At 31.6% G+C, this 26,214-nt stretch overlaps 3 protein-coding genes across 4 annotated transcripts; all 3 read left to right on the top strand.

Moving 5' to 3' along the window:
• Nucleotides 1-781: 781 nt before the first annotated feature.
• Nucleotides 782-5,520, top strand: LOC107422563 (purple acid phosphatase 23). The gene is made up of 11 exons (XM_048476732.2): nt 782-1,381; nt 1,477-1,668; nt 1,945-2,281; nt 2,805-3,022; nt 3,131-3,321; nt 3,527-3,808; nt 4,048-4,170; nt 4,722-4,781; nt 4,880-4,935; nt 5,034-5,093; nt 5,299-5,520. The coding sequence occupies exons 1-10, from the start codon at nt 1,120-1,122 to the stop codon at nt 5,047-5,049; spliced, it is 1,737 nt and encodes a 578-aa protein (XP_048332689.2). The 5' UTR covers nt 782-1,119; the 3' UTR covers nt 5,050-5,093; nt 5,299-5,520.
• A 3,425-nt stretch (nt 5,521-8,945) lies between these two features.
• On the top strand, nt 8,946-12,726 carry LOC107422545 (probable voltage-gated potassium channel subunit beta). Of its 2 annotated transcripts, XM_048477731.2 has the most exons (4): nt 8,949-9,621; nt 10,714-10,857; nt 11,415-11,579; nt 12,264-12,726. In XM_048477731.2, exons 1-4 carry the CDS (start codon nt 9,058-9,060, stop codon nt 12,375-12,377), a joined length of 987 nt encoding a protein of 328 aa, XP_048333688.1. In that variant the 5' UTR covers nt 8,949-9,057; the 3' UTR covers nt 12,378-12,726. The 2 variants fall into 2 exon arrangements, with proteins under 2 accessions (XP_048333689.1, XP_048333688.1); XM_048477732.2 differs by lacking the exon at nt 11,415-11,579 and having other exon boundaries at nt 8,946-9,621.
• Nucleotides 12,727-19,443: 6,717 nt separating this feature from the next.
• LOC107422567 (uncharacterized) lies at nt 19,444-26,001 on the top strand. The gene is made up of 10 exons (XM_016032030.4): nt 19,444-19,749; nt 20,011-22,492; nt 22,583-22,930; nt 23,050-23,142; nt 23,898-24,050; nt 24,306-24,469; nt 24,553-24,700; nt 24,833-24,955; nt 25,070-25,157; nt 25,694-26,001. The coding sequence occupies exons 2-10, from the start codon at nt 20,360-20,362 to the stop codon at nt 25,885-25,887; spliced, it is 3,444 nt and encodes a 1,147-aa protein (XP_015887516.3). The 5' UTR covers nt 19,444-19,749; nt 20,011-20,359; the 3' UTR covers nt 25,888-26,001.
• Nucleotides 26,002-26,214: the final 213 nt, after the last annotated feature.

Below are 26,214 nucleotides of genomic sequence, written 5' to 3'. Positions count from 1 at the left end.
ATACAGAAATTTATCGAATGAATTCGGATTTATCGATTTTCACACGAAAGCTTGATGAATAATATTTGGGTTAACTTAATTGTACATCAACATAATATAATACGATACGAATACTATTTAACATGATACATTGTCAGATCTAAATAATATATAAATGACTGATGATGACTACTATTAATTATTAATTAATTACATATTTTATTATTTTTTTTTATACTTAGGAAAAATTATAACGTTTTTTATACAAATAGATATCGAAGAACAATTTTTCTGAAATACTGTTATCGTGCTTCCATGTCTAATTTTTAATTGATAGGTATTCAATAAAAAAATCATTTTAAAAAAGTTCTTTCACAAATGTTTATTATATAGTTGATACCACCTGCAGACAATCAAGCTATTGTCTGAATATATATCTTGGAGATTCAAAAATAATCTTTTATTTTTAACTGACCACGTTGGAAATGCTGTCAGGTATATTAATTTTTTAACTTTTACTTCTAAGTAAAAGTAAGCTGTTTTACCGCATCTTGATAGATGTTACTTCATCCGGTATTCTTTTTTTTTTTTTTGGTAAATACTTCATCCGGTATTCTCATAAAAACAAAAAGGGGAAGATAATTTATTTTTAAAGTTTTTGGTTGAAGATTGGAGAATTTAAAAAAAAAATAATAATAAAATAAAATAAAATAGTTTAACGGGTTTGTGTTCGATGTGTCTCTTTGATACTCAGTACTGTCTTCTAGCGTTGAATATCTTTTTGAATTAATTGATACATACTACAAAACATGGTACTTCTCATCAAATGGGACTATGGAATCCCTTCAATTTCAAACTTCGTTTAAAGGCAACTATTTTCTTTAAAATAGCTGACACTGAAATCTCACCGTACTAGGTGGAGAGCCCCACTTCAAAGGGCTTATTGAAGAATACATATATATATACTCATGAACCCAGAAAACAAATAGCATATTCCAATTACCCATTCCTCAGATTCCAATAAAGGATGTGAGACTTTGCCAACCAAAAATGAAATTGATCAATCTGGTTTTATATAACTTCCTCCATTGTTGAACCATCTTCAATAGGTGAGGAAGACAGAAAACATACAACAAGCCAATGAAGAACTTTGCTCCATGGATTCCTGTGAGCATTTGTTTAGTCCTAACAAGGATTTTGGTGACTGAAAGTCGCATACCCACTACTCTAGAAGGTCCATTTCCGCCTGTAACTCGCCGCTTTGATCCATCACTGCGTAGAGGTAGTGATGATTTGCCTATGAATCATCCAAGGTTGAAGAAGAATGTCACCTCAAATTTCCCAGAGCAGATAGCTTTGGCAATATCTTCACCAACTTCAATGTGGGTTTCTTGGGTTACTGGTACTTTTGCAAATTCTCAAAATATGTCTTTGTTTTTCTCTCATTTGTTTGATTTACTAGAATTTTTGAATTGGGTTTGTTTTGTAATGGTTCAGGGGATGCACAAATTGGTTCAAATGTGAAGCCACTTGATCCTTCGAAGGTTGCAAGTGAGGTGTGGTGTGGCAAGAAAAGTGGCAAGTATACGAAATTGCAGAGAGGGGTTTCCACTGTTTATAATCAGTTGTATCCATTTGAAGGCCTTTTGAATTACACCTCTGGGATTATTCACCATGTCAGGCTTGATGGTAAGGGAATTCTTTTTTGATTATTGGAGTTTATTATAACTAAAATGAAGAAAAAAATTCAATTGGATGGAACTTAGAATGAGTTTTGAATAACTCCTTTTATTATTACAAGTTAGAATTATTCTGTTTGAGCGGGATCCTTTTGTGCTACAATAAATTTACTTCAATTTGAGTTGTTGAAACAGAATATGATGGATTATAAGATTTTGGACACCTAGAAGAGTATAAAAGGGTCTAGTATAATGGTGGAGTAAGACCTTTTTTTCTTCGTTGTAGGTCTTGAACCTGGAACAAAATATTTTTACAAGTGTGGAGATAGCTCTTTTCCAGCTATGAGTGAAGAGCATTCCTTTGAGACTTTACCAATCCCTAGCCCAAATGCCTATCCTTCTCGAATTGCTGTTATTGGAGATTTGGGTCTCACTAGCAATACCACCACAACCATTGATCATTTAATTCAAAATGATCCATCAATGATTTTAATGGTTGGAGACTTGAGCTATGCTAACCAGTACCTCACAACTGGTGGAAAAGGAGCTCCATGCTTCTCATGTGCATTCCCGGATGCCCCTATAAGAGAGACATATCAACCCCGCTGGGATGGGTGGGGAAGGTAATAATTATTAAGTTGTAATCATTCTCTGTGGTTCAATGGCAATGAATTCTAATGATTCTGTTGTAAGTGGAAAGCTATGAGTATGAATTGGGCTTTTGATGCTCTCTCGTCTCAACTTGTATAACCATACACCAACCAAATTTTTGTAGCTTAAGTATTTATCTTGATGGTCTGTCTTTTCTATTCCTTGCCTCCCCCTCCCCCACCCTTTCCTTTTAACAAAGTGATTGTCAACTTTTAAAGTATTCTGATGTCCAGACTGCTGTTCTGTTGATGTGTTCGTGATATCAATGATTTCTCTAACCAGTTAATCCAATAATGCTTGTGGCTTACCTATCTATATATGTATTAATTAGTTTGGTTTTATTACTTACAGATGCTAGTGATAGCGAGGTTGCTACAAGCATGATATACAAATGCCCTTAAACGTAGAGTAGTTGATTGTTTGAAAGATTAGTGTTTACTAACTTGTACAGATTTAGCTGGTTTTATTATTAACATGGTTAAAATGGAAGTTCAGGTTCATGGAGCCTTTAACCTCGAGAGTGCCTATGATGGTTATTGAAGGAAACCATGAGATTGAACCTCAGGTTTCTGGAATCACTTTCCAATCCTATGTGACAAGATTTGCAGTGCCCTCGAAGGAGTCTGACTCTGGAAGTAACTTTTACTACTCTTTTGATGCTGGAGGAGTACATCTTATCATGCTGGGAGCATATGTTGACTACAATGCTACTGGCAAGTGATATCCTGATTCCTTCTTTTGTAAAAACAAGCATTCAAAATGCTTTACAAGTACTAAGTTCTGTTTATATCATATATAAAATTTCTTCAATCTTCATTCAGGTGCTCAATATGCTTGGCTAAAGAAAGATCTGAGGAAAGTAGACCGCACTGTGACCCCATGGTTGGTAGCTGCATGGCATCCTCCTTGGTATAATAGTTATTCTTCTCACTACCAGGAATTTGAATGCATGAGGCAGGAAATGGAAGCACTCCTATACCAATATGGTGTCGATATAGTTTTTACTGGCCATGTAAGTTTAGCTTACCATAATTATTTAACATAGGAAATGGTAGAAATAATTGTATACTTTTGTATTCTTTGACCTGGAGGCACTTTTTTTGATCCCTTTTTTTAACCACCAAAAAAAGGGAAAAAAAAAAAAAAGAAAAAGAAAAGAAAAGAAGAAGTAGAAGAAGAAAACTGTATTTTTAGACTGAGTTTTGGCTACTTTGCAGGTGCATGCGTATGAGCGGATGAATAGAGTCTTTAACTATACATTGGATCCATGTGGACCTGTTTACATAACGGTTGGAGATGGAGGAAATATTGAGAAGGTGGATGTTGAACATGCAGATGACCCGGGAAAATGTCCGTCGGCTGGAGACAACATACCAGAAATTGGAGGGGTATGCCATATTAATTTTTCTTCTGGCCCTGCTAAAGGACAGTTTTGTTGGAACGAGCAGCCAGAGTGGAGTGCATTCAGAGAAAGCAGCTTTGGGCATGGAATACTTGAGGTACAATCTTAGCTTATAATGAAGTGCACTTTTTAGTATCTTATCCATTTTCCTAGCACATTTATGCACTCAAAAGGTTCAATAATTTGTTTGGTTGTGTATTTTGGATTCGTTATGTTTATGTATGAATGTGGAGGTGCTATCTGCGAAAGTTCACCATCCGATGATCTTCAGTACTGTCTGTCTAAATTTGTTTATAGTTGTTTTCTCTTTGTTAAAATTTATTTATCTTGATGCAGGTTGTGAACTCTACATATGCACTGTGGACCTGGCATAGGAATCAAGATATATACGAGGAAGATAGCCATGGCGATCAAATATACATTGTTCGACAACCTGAACTATGCTTTTCAACTTTAAGTGTAATTTCTTAATTCATCACTGAACCATTTACGTACTGATGTTTCATTAGCTCTTCTTATTGTAGACGACAATGTAGAAATTGTTATGGGTGATTGAAACATACTTGAAGTTTTGTGGCTGTAATTTATCATATCGTTTATTTCTGCTATACAATGTGAGAATGTGTGAAGTTGGAATAACAGTCTCAACTTCAAGAAACTGTCCACAAATTTATTGTTCTTGCAGCGAAAAAAAGCCTTTGGTAGAAAATTAGGGATTCCTTAATAATCTTTTCCAGATTTGTTAGCCATTCAGGGAAAATTAAAATGAAAAACACAGGCGTGTACCTTTTAAGAGGTGCGTGTATTGTTCATGGTGAGTGCTACTGCTCAATGCATACCGTGTAGAGGGCGTATTATGGCCAAATTGCTACTGCTTATGACTACTTTGTTAGCATATCAGACTTTTTAATGCCTACTTGACTGTGGCTGCATGAAGTCTTTCATACCTTTATTCAAGATTTCAAAACCTAATATGTCACTCACTCTCATTCTGTTTTGACTCTTAACAGTCCTCGGTTAATCACACTTTGCCCACCACACTGTCTCCGGTGTCTCACTGCCATTCTATGGTAAGCTCCCTCAATCCACCATTTACCTGGATGTTATTCTGATTAAATAAATAAATAAACAAAAAGTGTACTCCTAATTTCAAAATTTGATATCCTAGGTGCACTCTCTTGCCTTGCCATTCTTGGGAGTTTTTTCTCTCCTAATGTCTCTTTGGTAATCTTTCTCACTTTTCTCAGCGTGTTTTTATGTATATCTAGTCTTTGTTAAGCTAAAATCTTTGATCTCATTTGATATTTGGGGACTTTTTCCAGCGTAATTGTACATTAGGTAACCTCTTTTTTCCATGTCAGCTCAATTTTCCCAACTCTAAGGTAATATTACTCACTTGGTTGATCTTTCTTTTTTATCCATTCCTTCCTCAGTTTATGATATTCTTGACAGAATCTATGGACTTGTTTATTTTTATTTTGGGCCAAAAAGTTTCCTACATTATATGTGATGGAAAACTTTTGTGGATATCTGTGTAAATTCTTGTCTACTTTTTATTTTATTATTATTATTATTTTGTTAATGCAGGAAAGAGGCAACACCTTTGAAGAAGTTGGCAATTGTTTTTTTACTGTTTTGGTGTACATTTTGTATTCTTTGAGTCTATGTTCAGGTAAAAATATACTACAGTTTTTACAGTTTTTTTGATCCTTGATCATACAGTGAATATTTTTTTGACTTCAGAATGAACTTGGACACAATTTTATAGATAAAGTGGAAATAAAACTGAAATTGGAATTGGTTTTACAACTTTCACATATGGGTTTCACACCTTTATGCAATAAAGTAATGAACTCCATTTCAAAAAAATAAAACAAAATAAAATAAAAAGTATTAGGGATATATTGTAGCATATTATTGTAATTGATCTTAGCATGAAAGTGCATCTTTTGTAATAATTTTGACATGGATTATAAATAAATATAGTTTAATTCAACAATATTACTATCCTATTTATTAGTTTCTTTACTATAATTTTCTAGGGATATTTTATATAAAAAAAATAATAATAAACATAAAAACATGGGGAAGGGAATTTCTTCTCACCAGGCTTTGAACCCAAAATTGCAGAGTTATTAGCGGTGGGTGTTGCCAACTAAGCTTATACGTGCAAAGGCATTCACCTTTCTAACTTTCATAACAACTAGATATATAAATATGTATTCATTAACTTTCATCCCTTTTTTTTTTAGATACATTTTTACAAAAGTATAATAAATAATAAGGTAAAAGTCATTTAATATAAATTTTTTTATTTTTTTTAAATAAAAAATTCTTGACACACAGATCTGGTGCAAGTTTTTTTTTTTTTTAATTTTTTTTTTATAATAATTATATAAAGCCGCCCCAATGGCTATACATTTATTTCTTGTTATTTATTTATTTTAGGTATTTAACACTTTATGTTGTCTGGATTATTAAGCTTTTGCACTTACTTTTTTCCTTTTTTGCATTTTGGTCTTTGAAATTCAATTTTTTATGCATTTTGACATTAAACAGGTTTTTATCTATTTTCTAATATATTTTTACGTGTGTAGTGCATTTGATCTAATATAAAAAAAAGTTTTGTGAAATTGCCTGATTTTATAATTTTATTGTTTTGTTATTGTAGTGAGCATATTTCATGGTCCAAAAATTACTAAATAGTAGACAAATATTTTAAGAACCAACAATATATCAAAAATTAAATTTTAAAGATCAAAATACCAAAAAAAAAAAAAAAAAAAAAACAGGGATACAGGTACTAAAGCCCCCTTTTTTTTTTTAATATAATTTTACAAATAATAAAGAGCCAGTCGTGCAATTGGCTAGTATGGAAAATATAATTTTGTTATAGTATAATTGTTGGGCTATGAAAAATTGTTGGTTCTTTTTCTTCTTCTTTTTATTTTTTTATTTTTTTAATAGTGTTGTCTGTTGGGACAAAGATTGCATATTTACTTTTGGTCCAATTTAAGATAATATCAACAGTTGATTTTTAGGAGAATTTTTATTATATTATATTATTGATTTTTAGGAGAATTTTTATTATATTATATTATACTTATTCCAATTTAAGCATATTCATCCAACAAAAAATAATATGACTGGGAAACATCAGTAAATTGCGATTTCTTAGTACAGATGTTGACGTTGCCACTTTCTATTCTAATCTATAGAATTAGAGATTAAATAGCAATTATGAAATAGATTTCCATGCACACTAAACATATAATAATAGTTCTCTTTCTTCTTTTTGATTAATGAAAGTTCTCTTTTGATTCAAAATAATAATAAGCAATAATTATTTTATTTCAAAACACAATATAATAATTATAAAACCATGATTTTAGTTAAAAGAGTATTCTATTAGTGTATGGATTAGAACACTTTCCCTGTAATCAATTGAACATCATGAAATCCAAAAGAATATTCAACTAAAAAAAAAAATTCTTCTTTTATTAAAAAAAAAAAGCATTATTCTCAAAAAGTGATATACTTTTAGACGAAAGTATTATTTATCAATAAAACATTTATGTATATAGGGGAATCTAATGGGACAAATAGATAGCGAAATGATTTATTTCTATTGAAATACAAAGCTCTTTATTGCATAAAAGTTATGTAAAAAAAAAAAATTCTAGGCCATGATTATCTAAATTTCTCCTCCCATCTTAGAATATCAATCAAACTATTACTACAAGATTTTTTTTTTTTTTGAGATAATTACGGTAAGATTGTTATAAGAAAATGGTTGAATGCCAAAGATATTATCCACATTACTTAGCATTACATGCTAGTTTTTTCTTAAATGGAACTATTTTTGCTTGTCCTAATTCATGCTCGACTAATAATCTAATTCAAATAATTTGTTATTTTTTAAATTTGCTTTGCTTACTATGTCTTCTTACTATAATTTTAAAATGAAATGACATCTATATTACCATATGGAAAGAAAAATAGAACATAAATTCCATAATCCTTTTAGGACAATGAAGTAGGTAAAGATACTGATTTCCAATTTAGTTTCAAGATCCAAAAATAAATAAAAAATACTTACATACTATTTATGATGCAATAATTTCATGTTTAGACAATAATACAAAAATATTTTAATTAACCAAAAAACCGAAAAGTATTTAGAATCAGACAGGATCTTGTAAAATGTAAATTTGTAGAATTTATGCATTTACAGAATTTTTCGGTAACCTCCATTTATTTATTTCTTTTTTATATTTATCAAAATAAATAAATTATTAAATTATTAATTATTTTTACAATTAATTAATATTTTATAATTAAATAATATTATAAAAATTCAATCATAATCTTTAGCGATTAAACTGTTAAAAATTGATAAATGATGTTTAAATAATAATTCAAAAAAATAAATTCAACTATAATTAAGATAAAATAATATATTTAAATAATATTTTAAATTAAAAATTAATATTTATAATAAAATAATACTAAAAAATTTTAATTATAGTTTTTAATGATTAAAATTTCAAAAACTAACACATAAAATATAAATAATGATTTTTCAAACAAAATTAATTTAACCGAATAATATTCAAAGGTCTAAATAAAACTTTTTCAAAAAACAGAAAAAACATATTTTTTGAGGCTAAAAAACAAAAATAGAAAAAAACAACAATTTAAAAAGGTTAAATATAGAAGGATATTTATTTACGCAGGAGAATCATAAAAATGGTCTTTGGGTTTGTCACGCTAGCCTGCACATGATGTGACCGTTAAAGAAAAGAACAATGTTCTAGGTTGGAACTTTTCCATATGATCACCTACAACACGGCTTAGACTAATCTCTTGCTCAAAGTAGTTCAATAATTCCAACGGACCAGATTATTTTATCGAGTTAACAAAAACAACATGGACCCCACACCACGTAAAAAAATCATACCGCCATTCCCAAGAATTTTCAAGAACAGTATTGTCCGTACAGTGTCAGAGAAAGAGACGTAGTCCAACAAACAGCCTCCATTTTTTACTAAATACAACCAGGGACACCACCGCCATTGCTTTGATTATCATCCTATTTTCAGTATTTTAACATCCAATTACGTGGCATTTTCTCACGCTGCCAGATCAGACGGATTCACGTGGTTCGGACCTCACCCACGCATCGTCGTTCTCTCCCTCAACCGCTCTATATCACAGTAGACACTCTCTCTCTCTCTCTCACACAACTCACTGAGTCACAAAACTCAGACCAGAAAAAAGATCACACTTTCTCTCACTACCAAGCTCACATTCTCTCTCTAAAAAAACAGATCCATTTCGACGACGATGCAGTACAAGAACTTGGGTCGGTCGGGCTTGAAGGTGAGCCAGCTGTCGTACGGAGCGTGGGTCAGCTTCGGGAACCAGCTAGATGTGAAGGAAGCGAAGTCGCTCTTGCAGTGCTGCCGTGATAACGGCGTTAATTTCTTCGACAACGCCGAGGTCTACGCCAATGGCCGAGCCGAGGAGATCATGGGTCAGGCAATAAGGGAACTGGGTTGGCGTCGTTCCGACATCGTCATCTCAACCAAGATCTTCTGGGGAGGTCCCGGTCCGAATGACAAGGGATTGTCGAGGAAACACATCGTGGAAGGGACAAAAGCTTCGCTGAAGAGGTTGGATATGGAATACGTCGACGTTTTGTACTGCCACCGTCCGGATTCTTCGACTCCGATCGAAGAGACGGTGAGGGCTATGAACTATGTGATTGATAAGGGTTGGGCTTTCTACTGGGGTACAAGTGAGTGGTCCGCTCAGCAGATCACCGAGGCTTGGGGTGTGGCTGAGAGGTTGGATCTACTCGGGCCTATTGTCGAACAGCCGGAGTACAATTTGTTGTCTAGGCACAAGGTCATACATTTTTTTGTTTTTTACTGTTTTGATTAATACCCAGATTAGACCCTTTTTTTTTTTTTACTGTTTTGATATAAGTACATGGATGATTTATGAACAGGATTTTTGTGATTTATGAACAGAGTTTTGATGCTTACTTCTGAAGTATGAAGCTCATTTAATTGAAATCGTGATTGTATTTGTTGATTGGTACTTTTATTATTTATATATATATATATATTTATATATTTTTTTTGGGGGGGGTTGAATTTATGGGTCTAATAGTATTTATATATATACACATGCAAATATATATATATAAATTATTTTTCTCAACGTATATGATTGGGAGCTTGAAATTCTTTTTCTTAGGTGAAGGTAAGGTTTAGCATTTAGGTGGGGATGATTTTGTTTTTCATGCTGAAAATTTGTGGATTCGATTGTGAATCTCCTGTGCCAGGGGAAATGAGATTCGGTTGATCATCAGTGTAGTTGTAGAAGGAAGATGATTGATCATAAATTTCTTATTTATGAGACATGTGGGTGATGCATAAAGATGGAACCGAGTATGATGATGTAATTTTTTCCAGTAATGGCTATTAGAGTACCTCATTAATATTTGGGATCCATTTTAACTTAACCTTGCTCATAGTTTTGGTTTTACCTTTTTTCCTTCATTTTTCTAGCATGGTCTTTCAGTTTCGTGTATTGAACCTTAATTTGTTGGATAGTTCGTTGTTGATTGGTAATCTTTCAATTTTTTTGGTTTTTTAACCTATTATCACTTCATTGGATTTCTTATTACCATGGCATTACTAAATATCAATAATGGGGTTTTATAAAGCAAAACTTCATCATGGTGACTGGCAGTACAGTTTCTTATGGAAGTTCTTGCTACCTTAGTCTAATTGGATCAAAGAAATTGAGCCGTGGTCATGATAGTTTTATTTTATTTTTTGTAGCAAGCATATCATAATGCAACTTGATCTGTCTTTATTTTATTTTTTTTTTTTTGTAGCAAGCATATAATAAAGCAACTTGCTCTGTCTTTCTTTTTCTCTCACATGCTGCGTGACCCTGTTCATGATCTCATATGTTTTATGGATTCAGGTTGAGAGCGAGTACCTCCCTCTCTATGCCAACTATGGCCTGGGTCTTACAACCTGGAGTCCACTTGCATCTGGAGTGCTCACTGGAAAATACACCAAGGGAAATATACCACCTGACAGCAGATTTGCATTGGAAAATTACAAAGTAATTCTTATTTTGTTTTATGACTTTGGTAAATCTATGTTCTCTCATGCAGTCACTGTTGATCTGTTTAAATTGTTATTTATCATTGCTAGGCAACGTTGAATGTTGTTTTCACTTGTTTTATATTTGTTTCACTATTTCCCCTTTTATGCATAGCTTTTGAGATAACTGTGCCTGACATATCATTCACAGGCTTGAAATGTTAATTGCACACAATGAATCAAGAGTGGTATTTTTAAGATGATTGGTTTCCTTTTTCAGAATTTTCATCATGATTATATGTGCATGCCTTGCATAAGTACTACCATTTATAGAACAAGTTCTTCATGAGCATCTGAATATTGTAGTTATTAATTTGTAGTGGGTGCTTGTCCGTAGATTATGGATAATTGTTAAGAGGTTTTAGGAATTAATAATTCTCATTTAATGTTATGCTAAAGAACTTTAAGCAGATCTTAAATTTTTTTCAGTTCTTTAATAAGCATTACTTTATTATAAACTTAATCCTATTCTTTTCTATGATTGCCATAATGAAGTGTACTTTCTATGCGTGGCAGAACCTTGCTAACCGAACATTAGTTGATGACGTGCTGAGGAAAGTTAATAGTCTGAAACCAATTGCAGACGAGTTAGGTGTACCATTGTCTCAACTTGCAATTGCATGGTGTGCTTCAAACCCTAATGTCTCATCAGTTATCACTGGAGCTACAAAAGAGTCTCAGGTTAGTTTAATTGCATTATGTGTCTGTAATTCAGTAAAATATCTATTAGGCCAATAGGTCGTTAGGCTTGGGTGCTGTTCCTGTGCGTTTGTTTATTCTCATTGTGCTTCTTTCATTTAACTTTAATATGAAAGAGTATAAAACTGTAATATTCTGCGTGTGCAATGTATAACATGCAAGGAAAATACGGTTAGGATGTGCTAATTTTAATTATCAAATTACCAGAATTTCCATTGATGTTCATATTATATAAGATTAGAATAAGATGAGGCGAGATCATTTTTTTGAACTCTTAAACTCTGTTCCTGCAAGGTTAGAGACATCAGCTTTGTAAATTGTGGATCAGCTTGATGGTTATTGGGTTCTCTTAGATTTGCAGAGCCTGATATTCAAGACAAGGCACATGCATGAGGGCTGTGGCTATTATTGCATGAAACTTTAAGAGTGGTAGTGAATTCTATTAGAGGAGCATTATGGTAGGGGGGAAGGATTAGAGAAAATGCTTAACAAAATGTATGCGTTCTATAAATGTTAAATTTTTGCGTGAGCATTCCTTTTTCCCCTTTTTGCCTTTCTATAATAGAATCCAATTTCCAAAAGATTTGGTGAATGTTTGATCAGTTTGTGTTTCTACTTTGTCTTTAGAGTGAACTTAATAGTTGGTTTACTCTGTTATGCATGCAGATTCAAGAGAACATGAAAGCTGTTGATGTAATCCCTTTGCTGACTCCTGCTGTGTTGGAAAAGATCGACGCTGTTGTTCAAAACAAGCCAAAGCGTCCGGATTCATATAGGTGAATGCTGGATATTTCCGATTACATCCGTCACATTTCTGCACATTACACAGACTCCATTCTTCCAACATTCAGGAACACAAACTCATGCCTTGTAGGATTTTTTTTCCCCCCCCCCCCTCTCACTTGTGCCCCATTTGGTTTATTTCGTGTTGGTGTACTATGATAATGCATTGCTAGCTAGTTATTAGGTCATGGGATTTGTTTTTCCCCTTAAAAAGGGTATATGAATGTGATGTCATGTTTATGAGGAAGGGTTAAAGATACTTTGATTATTACAGATACTGAATTGATGTAACAGTGCAATTGTTTGGTGCCTGTTGCTTTGTGAAATTCATATGTCTTGATTGTTATGACTTGGCCTTTTCTTCTTCCTTTTTTTTTTTTTTTTTTTTTTTTAATAATTTTTTTATTCGGTACCTAATTAAAGATCAAGGTCACTCCATTACTCACTCATTGTTTATTCAGAAAGACAATAGCTATTTCCTTAACCAGAAACGATTGAAGTATCATACCTATATAATCTATTAAGAAACTAATACGTCTTTCATTTTCCCCTCTATTTTCTTCACCTAAGATAATTTTCTTTTCTCTATTATATATAATTTTATTTTTTATTTGCCCATATTAGGAAGAATATTATTCTTTTAATTTTTTTAATATACACGAAGAGTTTGCTTTATAGAAGCTTATATTTCATTGTAATAATTCTGAAATATGAATGTTATTAACAACTTATCAATTTAAATTTGTAGATCGTATTATAAACAAAAACAAATTAACTAATTTAAAAATCCACATTATTGTGTGGCCCTCAAAAAATTTTATGTTCAATAAGAAATGAACATAAAAGAATTAAGTTAATTAAAGAATCTACAACGCATACCATAACTTCTAAAATATGGGAATACAATTCATTTTAAATGATGAACTTTCCTCGTCTATTTGTTTTTTAAATAATAACTCTACTAAATCACTTTTTTTCATTGTAATCTAAAATCTAAAAAAATAAGATTTGATTAAAGAAATAGTAGTGAAAATTTAAAATGGTTACAATCTCTTAAATGGGTCAAGGTATATAGAGAAACTAAAGCTACAAGCCAAAGCTCAGAAGTTGAACTTGAAAACTCCAACAGGTTAATGGGGGAAAGAAATGAAGAAGTAACAAATTTTGATTCTTTTTAGTGAAAATTTGAATAATAGTACTATATTGTCAACACCAAAATGTTTGCCAACTGTGGTTATCAATTAATATAGCAAATAATATGTAATTACCTTATTGGTTTGTTTTGTTTACCATTTCAACAGCCACTAAATTTATATTAATTAATTAATTAGCCACTAAAATAATATCACATCATTTGTAAACAAAACTTGAATGTCTTATTCTATATTATTCACGCAACTTATTTATTTATTATTATTATTATTTTTTTTGTCCTTTATTGTGGAAAGGAAGGATAAATTCTTTTCTCACTTTTATTTGTGTTAAACAAATCTGGAAACTTCCGTGAGTGGAAGATACAGCATTATGTGAAAAGATGCCCAACTTTTTCTTAGCATGTAAATTATACTTATTAACTTTTCATATTATGTAAATTCTCGTTAAGATATTTCCTTGGATTGAAGAACAAACAATTCAAAAGGTAAAGATGATAATCGATGTCCACAAAGTAATAACAAAAATGTACTTTTTATACATTTAATATCTGTGAGTAGGGTCAGCAAGCATGAATGAAATATATTATATATAATTCATAAAAATTTGGTTACTACCAAAAAAAAAAAAAAAAAGGTTTAAATAAAATAAAATAAAATTTCTTGGTGATATTTTAAACTTTTCAGGTATAAGGAATCATCTCCAATGAAATCCATTGTTGATATGGGGCGTATGGGTGTACTGATGATTTTTAAAAAGGTTAAATATAGTCAATTACTCATTAAAAAAAATTAAAAAAAAAATCAGTACATCAAATATATATACATTTAAAAAAATCACGTGGATTTTAAATTCTATAATCTCTAAATTAAAAATATAAAAAATTACATATATCTGGGGCTATGTGATCCCTACTTACAAAAATGAATGGATCTCTCACATGTGTTACAATTCATTGTTATGAGTAAAGACCATGTGATTTCGAATTCATGAAATTTTTGCTTAACAAAAAAATATATGAGACCACATGTGGAATTTACTTGATATGATTTTTTTTTTTTTTTTTTTTAAAGAGACCACAAAATTCTCGAATCATCCAATTTTTGCTCATGTAGGGATCCACATATAAGAACGTATTAAACTAAAGATTTAATATAGAAAAGTGATTTAATAATGGTAATAAAGAGAGCATATTTGTTAGTGCTTTACAAACACTTTACATCTTTTTAAGAGAAATAGTGAAAGATCAAAGGTGGTGCATTTCCAAATAAGTGCTACGACATTTTAAAAAATAAGATTAATTAAAATATAAAATTATTAAAAATAAATTTAAAAATAGTTTTTATTTTATATAATAAAATATTTTAACGTTTATTTATTTTTTGAAGAACAAATGATTATAAAAATGTACTCCACTGAATAAATTTGCAATGTGAACATATAATTCTGGATGTTAATCATCCTATATGACAAATAATTTTTTTTTTCAAAATAAATACTAGTATCTCAAAATTTTAATATGCACTATTAACCTTCAAGAAAAAAAAAAATATATATATATATATATATATATATATGTATATATTACCAAGAGAGATGTGAATAACCTTTGCATACGGAGCGGTGAGGAATTCTCAACCGAGTTTTCTCAGTAAATTTACCTGCTGGAGTAGATTACTAAGTTACATCTTAATAATTTTTTCCACGACCCTTTTGGAATGGATTATTTCGAAGTTTTATTATTATTATTATTATTATTATTCTTGGTTGTCAAAGAAGTAAATATATATTAAAAGCAGAACAGGCTATTAGAGATCCACCATCACTCAAAATAACAGCAAACCCAACAGGTAGAAAGTTAGGTTATAAATTTGCATATTTTTCTTCGTTTTTTTGGTAGGTTAGGTTAGGGAGAGACCGATTTGTGGAAGGAGAAAGTGTTGCAATTAGTTGTTTATTATTATTATTATTTTATTTAAAAAGTTAGGTTATGAAATTTCATATATATATATATATATATATTTTTTTTTTTTTCTTCTTCTTACCAGAAAATTTCATCATCACTCAAAATTACCCACGGATCTCTGTATAGACTTTTTCGAGAATGTGTTGAATTTATTTTACTTGGCAGGTTATATTTTAATGTGCTTCATAATTATACTCACACACACACACACACACACCAACCAAAAAAGAAAAAAGAAAAAAAAGGGCATTGCTAACTTTGTGGTTTTCTTTATTGAAAGCTGGTGCTATTTAATATCAGTACCATAAAAAATATTAACCTAAAATATGATTATTACTACCTTAGGAAAAACAGCCCAAATTCCATGTGTTGTATGATAAACAAATTACGAAGAAAAAAAAAATATAAATTTACCACAAAATGTACAAGGTTTGCTTTAAATTAAAAGGTCTTTTTTTTTTTTTTTCAATATTTCAGTTGCAGCCTTGGCCGTTTGGAATATTTCTTTGATTTAACCATCAAAGGGTAAATAAATAGTGAATTTTCCTATGGTGTGGATCGTCTGCCTGCAATCCTACAATATTATGATGGTTTTTGAAAAAAATTTTATCAATATTATCACACAAAAATAATATTAATAATGTTTTCTTTTAAAACCTTCATCAATATTGTAAATGCATTCCGGCTACAATGTAGAATTTTTTAATAAATAATTACACATTTTAAAAAATAAAAATAAAAATATATTATTATGTCTCTCTCCTTTCTTGCCCTTAATCTTCTTTCTAATTGAATCATCTTAATAAACAGCTGCATCCAAAAAGTATCAAGGCTAGGAGGAGTTTTTCAGGGAGCAAGATTAAGATGTCACAACTTGGCTAGAGTAGTAAGGATTTTTATATTTGGAGTCCAACCAAGTCCCTTGCAACTACTACCTCCTTCCCCATTAAAAAAAGTTTTATTTGATAGTAATTTATTTGAAATTACTATTTATTTTAAAACATTTTCTGGATTATTATTATTATTATTATTAATATTTGGTAATCTTTTTAATTTTATTGGACTACTAAAATCTTTGAAAATTAATACTCCATTAATTTATTTGACCTTTATTTTAATTGTATGTCAAAATTAATTTAATTTGCAACCTTATATTTTGATTGGTTGAAAACGAATTAATGTTTAAATTTTAAAAAAAATTATTTGATTTTATTAGACATATTTAATTTATTTAAAACAATCCATTTTAATATTAATTAACAATCTGTAATATTTAATTAGATTTTTAAATTGTGGTCCACTAAACTAATTAAAAGTTCTTTTCACACTTCTAAATTAACTTATACATTTAATATTAAATTTATCTAAAAGCCCAATTCATCTTCCTTCCTTTTATTTTTTATATTTTTTTAAATTTATTTTAGGATCAAGATCTTTTTATTCATTAGTTGCTTTGCCACTACTATGTTTCTGGTAGCTTTGCCATTTATACATGCTTTATCTGCAAGACAACTTGCTCCCGTGAAAAATCCCATCTTTTAACCAAATCAGTTCTTTAGATATGTGATGTTGGATTTCCATTTATCCATTAAACATGTCCTTTAGAATCTCGCTCAAAAAGTTTTTCAAACCGTTCCATATTGATCAAGATTATCATTGAAGGTTTGCAGGAGAGAGGAGAAAAAGCAGAAGGTGGTGGTGGCAAAGCATGTAATAAAAAAATAGTTTGAAAACTTTTAAAAAGAAAGAAAAAAAAAAATAAATAGAAATCACCATCAATAGAGCACCAGAGACTTACATGGTTGGCAACTCTTTCTTTATCATTTAATATGGTGAACAGGTAAAAGAGAAAATAGATTTTAAGAGGAAAAAAAAATATCTAGAAGAAAAAATAAGAAAGAACAGATAAAAGAATAGTTTAAAAAATAAAAAAATTTAGAAACTGTATTGAGATCTTTGACATTGTAAATAAAACTTCCTTAAATTATTAATTCAACAATAACAGACAAATATTTGCTGCAGCTATTGACCAATTTGAGGTCTTAAAAATTTCTGGGCCTTAAAACTAAATAAAATGAATTGTGAACATTTTCATTAAAAAGTGTTGCGATTTACACAATTCCTTTCCACTGTAAATTTATTTAAATTACTAAAAAACACTTGATTTTCTTTTTTTCTTTTTTCAAATTGATTTTTAGGGTTTTATTTTGGCTGGCATCTTCTTCATCATCCTGGCTAAGGGGCAAAAATCTGACTAGAATCCAAAGTCCAATAAAAATCAAAATTCGAATTGAACAAAAGGCTTCCTTCATTTAGGAATGGGTTAAGCAGATAGTTGATTGCTCTTTTTTATTTTTTATCTATTAATTTTAAGAATTAATAATCAAAATGGAAGTTCGAAATAAATATTTTGTAATTGAATAATATTGTAAAAATACAATTTTGATCTTTAGCTATTAAAATTATTTGGTAAAAACTAACAAAATAATCTTTTTGAGATATAAAAAACTAAAGGGAGGTAAATGATAATTTTTCAAAAATATATGATCTAAATGTAATTAAAATAAAATTAAATAGATCTAAATGAAATTTTCTATTATTTTTATATTTGGCTTTAATATTTTTTAACTTTCTTTTTTTTTTTATCAATTTCTTTCTGCCTTTTTTAATTAGTCTCTACCAACCAATACACAAAGATCCAAATAAATGACATTATTTTATACCATAATTTGGAAAATAATATTTTATTGGTTTTGAAGTTATTTGGCAATTGAGGGGAAAAAAAAAAGTAACAAATTTTGATTATTTTTAGTAAAATTTTGAATAATAATACTTTATTATCCTTATCAAAATGTTTATCAACTTTATTTATTTATACTTTCAAAAGAAAAACTATTTATTAAATAATATAGCAATTAGTATGTTCATTTTTTATTGATTTGTGTTGTTTTGCTTGTTTTTCTATTATTCAGTTTATATTATTTAGTCAATAAAATAACACCACATTCTTTATTAGTCAATGTATTGTAAACAATCACTAGCATTACTCAAACTTGAATGCCTTATTCTAAATTTTAATGCAACTTATATTTTGTCCTTTATTGCGAAAAGTAAGAATAAATTCCTTCCTAATGTTCACCAATTCTAGAAATATCCGTGAGTGAAAGATATATGAAAAGTTGCCCTACTTTTTCTTAGCATATAAATTATAGTTTTGACATTTCATATTATGTAAGTTCTCGTTAAGATTTTTCCTTTGATTGAGAAACAAACAATTCAAAAAAAAGCAAAACAATGTCCCAAAATAACCAAAAAAAAAAAAATTATATTTTTATATTTAATATTTGTGAGTATGGTCCGCAAACATGCATGAAATTATATTATATTTGATAAGAACAAATTTCTTGGTGATATTTTTAGCTTTACAGGCTTAAGGGTTGAAATGAACAGGAATAAAAAAAAATTATTTGGGAAGAAAAAGAAAATAAAAATTAATATAAAGAAGTATGATCATCTTGTAGATAATGTGGCCATAATATATTCGCTACATTTAATTTTTAAAAAAATTTTTGAACTGAAAATGTAAAAGGGAAAAGTGAGCCAATAATGATAGTAAATTGAATTCCAAAATGAATATACAGATAACATTATGATGGTACCCATTATAACAAATAATATTTTTTCAAATAAATGTTAAAAGGAAGAGTTTACTTTTTAGAATTAGTATCTAATAATTTCAGTATGCATAATAACCTTCAACTAATTAAAATATAAAAAAAAATTATGATTTATTATTATTATTTTTGTTATTGTTTTTTTTTTTTTGTTTTTTAATCATATTATTTTTGTTATTGTTGTGGGGGGTTGGGTTTATTTTGGTAGAGGATGAGATATTTCATAAATCAGTTTTTGCAGTTTAAAGGCCCCATTTCCTTCCCTCCATTTCTATGGTTTGGTGCCACGTCATCCTCTCTCTCTCTCTCTCTCTCTCTCTCTCTCTCTCTCTCTCTCTCGATTAGAGCTCCGAAGCTTATGCAAAGCCTTCTCTCTATCTTCTCTCTATCTTCTCTCTCTCTCTCTCTCTCTCAAACCTCACCCTCACAAACAAAACCCAAACTCAAAAATCATTTTCCTCTTTTGCCTTCCTCTTCTTCCATACCAACATTATTCTTCTTCAATATTTTTCCAATGCAAACCACCTTTGCAGCTTCAATTCATAACCGGAAAAGAAAATTCTCAACAATCAAGAAGGTACCCATTTTGCTATGTCTCTCCTTTTAATGTCTTTTGTACTTTTTGTATGTTCTACAATTCTCAGGAAATTTTTTTTTTTTTTTTGATTACTTTGCTGTCATTTGTTGCCTTTGAAATTTGCTGTATACCCATTGAAAAATTGCCTTCTTTGTTTTTGTTTTCTGCCCCCAATGGGATTGAAACAGAATCAATTTTGAATTGTGGGTTTGATGAAAATTGTTGCTTGAGTATTAACCTTTATTTTATTGTGGAATACAGGAAAACTGAGAGGCTGGGACTTGTGTTTCATATATGATGTAGGGAAGGTTTTGTATGGATAAGAGAGTGCAGATTCATGGGCAATGTTTTATAATTTTGCTGATGGTGAAATGACCATAGAATAATTTGTACATTGTTATTCATCTTGGTGTTTGATACAAAAATAAAAGCATTTGAGAGAAAGTTTTAGGAGTCTAATTGTACACATTTTGGGATTGAGTTCGTAAAGGAATAAATTAGGCTATGATCTTTTGAAACTTCAACCTTTTCGAAGGAAGGGCCTTTAAGGTTGGAAACACTATAGAATGTTCATCGAAAATTTCAATGAAGAGGAACTTCTTCTGAAAAAATGACCAAGGAGGCTCGAGCTGGTACTTCCAGCCAACAGTTCTACAAAGATACACCAAATGTTGTGTCAAACAACAGAGCTGCAGCAGATAGAGATGTAGATAACTTTTGTATACAGACCGGTGAGGAATTCTCGACAGAGTTTCTGCAGGATCGTGCTGGGCTAAGGAGATTAGCACCGGTCATGACTAATGTCAATCAGCGCCTGCCAACAAGATCTGGTTTAAATTATAATCAAAACCATCAGCAGCTGGCATATGAGGATCTCAGTGGCATTCTTGGGTTAAGAAGAGTGGACTCTGAATGCAGCTCGGAAGTATCAGATTTTGTTCATGGTTCAGGATATTTTCCTGCTGAAGTAGATTACAAGGTGCATCCTAATAATATAAACAGATATCATTGGGAATATGGTGCTGCTATTGGACAAGTACCAAGTAAGCACGTTGATAACCGTGATCGTGTTCCGCCAGTACTACCAACTGCTCCACCGTTTTATGTACTCGATTCGCCTCAGGCATACCATCCTTATGTGCAAGGGTTTTCTGACGGTTCTGTGTCTAGCAAGATGAGATTTCTCTGCAGCTTTGGGGGAAGAATATTACCAAGACCAAGTGATGGGAAGCTTAGATATGTTGGCGGAGAAACACGAATCATATCCATCAGGAAGAACATTACCTGGGAGGAACTAGTGAAGAAGACTAGCACAATTTTTAGCCAACCACACACTATCAAGTACCAACTTCCAGGTGAGGATCTGGATGCTCTTATATCCATTTGTTCCGATGAGGACCTTCATCATATGTTAGAGGAATATCTAGAGCAGGAAAGAACCGAGGGTTCTCAAAGATTAAGGCTTTTTCTTATACCTTTAAATGAATCTGAAAGCCCAAGTTCTGTTGAAGCAAGGGCTACCCAGACAAATGATGTTGAAAATCAGTATGTTGTTGCTGTTAATGGGATGTTGGAACCAAGTCCCAAGAAGAGTTCAAGTGGGCACAGTTTGACAAGCCAGACTAGCCAATTGGGCAATACCTTAGAACATAGTCCAAGATTTCATAGGGACTCACCTACATCTACATATATTTTGGAGAATAAGGATCATAGTCCAAGACCTCCTGCTCAGTATACAACTGTACTTCAGGGTAGGGATCCCAAGAATTCTGATGTGATAGATCGACCATACGCTGGCGGTGATGAAGGGAGTTCTTCCTTTCTTATGGGAAAACTTCCATGTCAAGATTCCTGTAACGTTGATGCTTTGAGTCGTTGTCATGGGCTTCCACTCACAGATAACCATAATCAGACCAAGTATTTGGTAGAGGCTGATTGGGCGAATAGGGCGTCCGACATCTGCTTTCACCATCCTGGGCCAGGAGGAAACTTTGTGTCTTCTGCGCAAAATGTTCAAACTGGTGTACGCTTTGAGAGAGTGATGCCTAGGGAGAGCTCATTCCATTCTAACAATTCTGGTTCTCACCAAGATCACCTACCAACTTTGTTGTCCGGAACTGAGATCAAAGATGTTCCTCACAACAAAATGATGCATGCCCTTTCTGACTCTCTGCTGCAAGAACATTATGACAGACCCTCAGATGGATTTATGCCCCTGTCGTCATCAAAAATTAAGAGAGACAAGTTGCTTCCAATAACAAGGTCTAGTTCATCAAGAGAATGTGTAATGCAAGGTGTTGAGAAAGCTGAATCCCAAGTAGCTGTGCATGAAAATCAATTCACAGTCAAGAAACCAAGCCATTCCAGGGGAAAGGGGAGTGAGGAGTTGTTGAAGTGGACACACAGGAAAAACAGTTCTGGTGATCAGAAAAATTGGAATCACCATGAAGGAAATGTTGATGTTAAATCAAAGAATAATTCTCTTGAAAGTAGCAACTTACCAAATATCAACTACATGCATAAAAATTGTGTATCCTCACAAGAGTTGCAAATCCCTGAAGGAATGGTTTCTGCTTCCCCAGTGACACCATTAGAAAATTTGTTGGATACTAGGAGCCTAAATTCTATGCATGATCAGCAAAGTTCTACCACTCAGAGGATAAGTTGTCAAAGATCCCTCAGACGAAAAACACCTGCTGCATCTGATGAATTTGTTGGCTTTGAATCTCTAGCTACAAGCTCTGTAAGTACATTTCCCCTTGTTGGATATATTTAAAGCATGTTCTAAAAACTTGAATAGGAATAACACTCCCCTTCTGGATCATTGTTTCAGAAAGTGGCTTCAACTGTCAGTTCAGATAGTGAAGCATCTCTTCATGATAAGGAAGCTATGAATCGTGCTTACAATGAGATTGAAATATTAAGTTTTAGCGGAGAAGCTATTGAAGTGCCTAAGTTTGAATATGCCATCTCTGTCCAATCACAGCCTTTAGATGATTATCATGACAATGAGGCAATGGAATCACCGATTATTGTTGAAGACATAACTGGCATAGCAACTCCTGGCATTCCTTCCTCCTCTCGAGCGGTTGCATATGTAGAATACACATGTAGTGATGATGAATGTACATCTCCTAGAGAAACAAAAGCAGACAGTAGCATTCAGGAATCTTCTGGAGAGGTAAACTATGTTGCCACTAAAATATATATGTATATATGTATTTTCTTTTTATCTTTTTTTCCCTTTTTTGATGGTACTATTTGGTGGTTCATTTGAGCTCCTTTCCTGTATTATTATAGGTTGAGAATGATAGTGCTGACGGTAGGGATGAATCTATAAGTATGAGTGATGCAGCTATAGCGGAGATTGAAGCAGGAGTTTACGGTTTGCAGGTTCAGAACAAACATCTTGATGAATTCATTTATGATTTGATAACAGTTTCTCTCTCAACTGTTCTGCGTTGTTTTCTTTCTTTTTTGTTCTGTTTCGCTCTCATTAATAGCAATATAATATATATATATATATATATATATATATATAATTTTTTTTTCCAGTTATGGCAACTCTGTATGCAAACTGATATATGCCAACTTCAAATTCCTATCGACTTGTGGGAATTAAAAATGCTAAAGGCTCTTATATATATATATATATGTATTTTCTGCATTCAACACCATGGTTTATTGCTCATGGGGACATAATAAACACAGGATTATTCTTTTCAAATCTTAAAATTTAGTTTCCACTGGATGTTATATTCTCATAGATTTAAGTGAGATAATGAAATTTCTCAAAATTATTTAGGTCACTTGGACTTAACATTTGTATATTTGACAAGCAAGACAAGTAGAGGGGAAAAAAAATATTATGACTTAATGTGTGCATCTATTAAGGTGCTAACAAGTTAACCAACTTATGCCCAAATTAGTATATTTGGCTGAATGCATTTGAATATAATCAAAGAAATATAATATGGGCTTTTAGTGCATGGTCGTGGCATATAGGCAATCTATATGTTCCAAAACTATTTGTTATTTGCAACTGGTTTCCCATTTCACTTTGTGGACATGTACCTCGTTTTTCATTTGAAAAATGGAACAATATGGTCAAGAAAATTTAACTGAATGCTTCAGATGCTGATATGCAGATCATAAAGAATGATGATCTTGAAGAACTGCAAGAGCTAGGATCTGGTACATTTGGAACTGTTTACCATGGGAAGTGGAGAGGAACAGATGTTGCTATTAAGAGAATTAAAAAGAGTTGCTTTTCAGGCAGATCATCGGAGCAAGAGCGGCTGGTAGGTCTCCAATTAACTAGTGTTTGCACTTATGAAGATCCTATCTTTTACAGCTTAATCATGATGGTCATGTCTATATAAATTTTCTCATATTCTACAAGGTATTTTATCTATTTTGGAAAAGGAATGTAAAATGATTCTGAATAACTTGGCCATATAAAATTAACTTGGTTTTAAAAATGCATTTCCTACATTTTCAAAATTTTGGTTTAAGAAGTTTACTGAATGAAACTGAAACTCTACCTGTTTGAACAGATCAAAGACTTTTGGCGAGAAGCACGTATACTGTCAAATCTTCACCATCCAAATGTCGTAGCATTTTATGGGGTTGTTCCTGATGGACCAGAGACAACATTGGCAACTGTAACTGAGTTTATGGTCAATGGCTCATTGAGGCATGTCCTACTAAAGAAAGATATGTGAGTTGAATCCATATTTCCTTTGTTTTTTATATATCATAATCAGAGTTAGATTTATCAAATCTGTAGAATTCTTTCTGCAGAGTGCTTGATCGTCGAAAGAGGCTCCTAATTGCGATGGACACAGCTTTTGGCATGGAATATTTGCATTTGAAAAATATAGTTCATTTTGATTTAAAATGTGACAATTTGCTAGTGAACTTAAGGGATTCTGAGCGACCCATATGCAAGGTAATTTGTTGCAGAGACAATAACTTTCTAGTTTTCTATTACAAAAGAATAGTTTTTCATCATTCACCATTTAGATTAACTTCTTAACACCATAAAAAAGTTCATCATCAGTACCGGTAATCTGCTTGTCAGGTTGGAGATTTTGGGTTGTCGAGAATTAAACGCAACACGCTAGTATCTGGTGGTGTGAGAGGAACCCTTCCATGGATGGCACCAGAGTTATTAAGTGGTAGCAGTAACCGGGTGTCTGAGAAGGTTATGAACCTCATGCAAAATCTATCATTTTCAATGTGGAGTTCCAGCAAAAGTGTGAAATAAACCAGAGAGATTATTTTAACATGATCCTTTGGCTATTCTTGTTATTTGCAGGTTGATGTTTTCTCATTTGGTATTGTGATGTGGGAGATCCTGACTGGGGAAGAACCATATGCTAACATGCACTGTGGTGCTATTATAGGTAAATTTTTGGCTTGCCATATGTATTTTTGTTACATTCAAGTTTGTTCTTAAGCTTTCCCAGAATACAACTTTCCATATGTATGAGTTTTAGGTGCTTTTGGAAAGAGTAAATGTTAGTCAAAGTTCTAACAGTTACAACATTCAGTAGCCTATTTTAGGGTCTTACATTAGACTTTGATAAAAGAATCACTTACAGTCTAATAAGTTTTGAACTGTAGGTAACGCTTAATATAGAAGAAAGTCCTCATATAACAATATTGAAATATGAAAATGGATCAAATTGACTATAGAACATCTTTAAGATCTTTTTTCAACCAGAGCCATGTTTTAATTTACATATCAATTGCTACAAGCAGCTAGTTAAAGTATCTGAAGATTGGAAAAAAATTTTATAACAGCTTTTCTTTGTATGTTTCATAGTCTTCTAACACATACTTCATTGGTATAAAAAGACCACATTTCCATTAACTTTACCATGTTTTAGTGATATTCTGTTTCGAATTCACTTTTGGCTTTTGTTGATCTATTTTGAAGGGGGAATTGTAAATAACACACTAAGGCCTCCTATTCCAAAACGTTGTGATTCTGAATGGAAAAAGTTAATGGAAGAGTGCTGGTCAGCTGACCCTGCATCCCGGCCATCATTCACAGAAATTACAAACAGGCTACGGGATATGTCAATGGCGCTGCCAAAAAAGCGACAGAATGTTACAAGTAGAAGAGTCTAAAAATCCTCATGTAAGTAATATCCACACATATACAAACATTAAAAAAATTCATGTAAAGATTTGAACTTCTAAGATTGAAATTGTGAATAGAAATACATAGCATATTCCTGTATTTGTTGTTAAATCTTTCAGCTCTCTGTTATATTAAAGCTATGGATCATTTGTAAATGATGAAAGTTTTATCTTACAAATGGAAGGCCCTAATTCTAAATAATCCCACTAATATGCATATATGATATGCATTAAGCCTAATCTTCTTAAGTTTGAGAATAGAGTGATTAACACTACAAAGTCCGATTTCATATATTTTGCATATCAGTTTATATT

This window comes from Ziziphus jujuba, chromosome 3, assembly GCF_031755915.1.
Source record: "Ziziphus jujuba cultivar Dongzao chromosome 3, ASM3175591v1".
NCBI classification, from domain to species: Eukaryota; Viridiplantae; Streptophyta; class Magnoliopsida; order Rosales; family Rhamnaceae; genus Ziziphus; species Ziziphus jujuba.
This window is presented reverse-complemented; position numbering and strand designations above follow the sequence as displayed.

Excerpts from the sequence above, each read along its gene's own strand:
- LOC107422563 (XM_048476732.2), top strand. The coding sequence starts at position 1,120 with ATGAAGAACTTTGCTCCATGGATTCCTGTGAGCATTTGTTTAGTCCTA. Across the intron at positions 2,282-2,804 it reads CGCTGGGATGGGTGGGGAAG|GTTCATGGAGCCTTTAACCT; the intron begins GTAATAATTATT and ends ATGGAAGTTCAG. Across the intron at positions 4,171-4,721 it reads TATGCTTTTCAACTTTAAGT|TCCTCGGTTAATCACACTTT; the intron begins GTAATTTCTTAA and ends GACTCTTAACAG.
- LOC107422545 (XM_048477731.2), top strand. The coding sequence starts at position 9,058 with ATGCAGTACAAGAACTTGGGTCGGTCGGGCTTGAAGGTGAGCCAGCTG. Across the intron at positions 9,622-10,713 it reads ATTTGTTGTCTAGGCACAAG|GTTGAGAGCGAGTACCTCCC; the intron begins GTCATACATTTT and ends TTATGGATTCAG. Across the intron at positions 11,580-12,263 it reads GAGCTACAAAAGAGTCTCAG|ATTCAAGAGAACATGAAAGC; the intron begins GTTAGTTTAATT and ends TTATGCATGCAG.
- LOC107422567 (XM_016032030.4), top strand. The coding sequence starts at position 20,360 with ATGACCAAGGAGGCTCGAGCTGGTACTTCCAGCCAACAGTTCTACAAA. Across the intron at positions 22,931-23,049 it reads TTCAGGAATCTTCTGGAGAG|GTTGAGAATGATAGTGCTGA; the intron begins GTAAACTATGTT and ends GTATTATTATAG. Across the intron at positions 24,701-24,832 it reads CTGAGCGACCCATATGCAAG|GTTGGAGATTTTGGGTTGTC; the intron begins GTAATTTGTTGC and ends TCTGCTTGTCAG.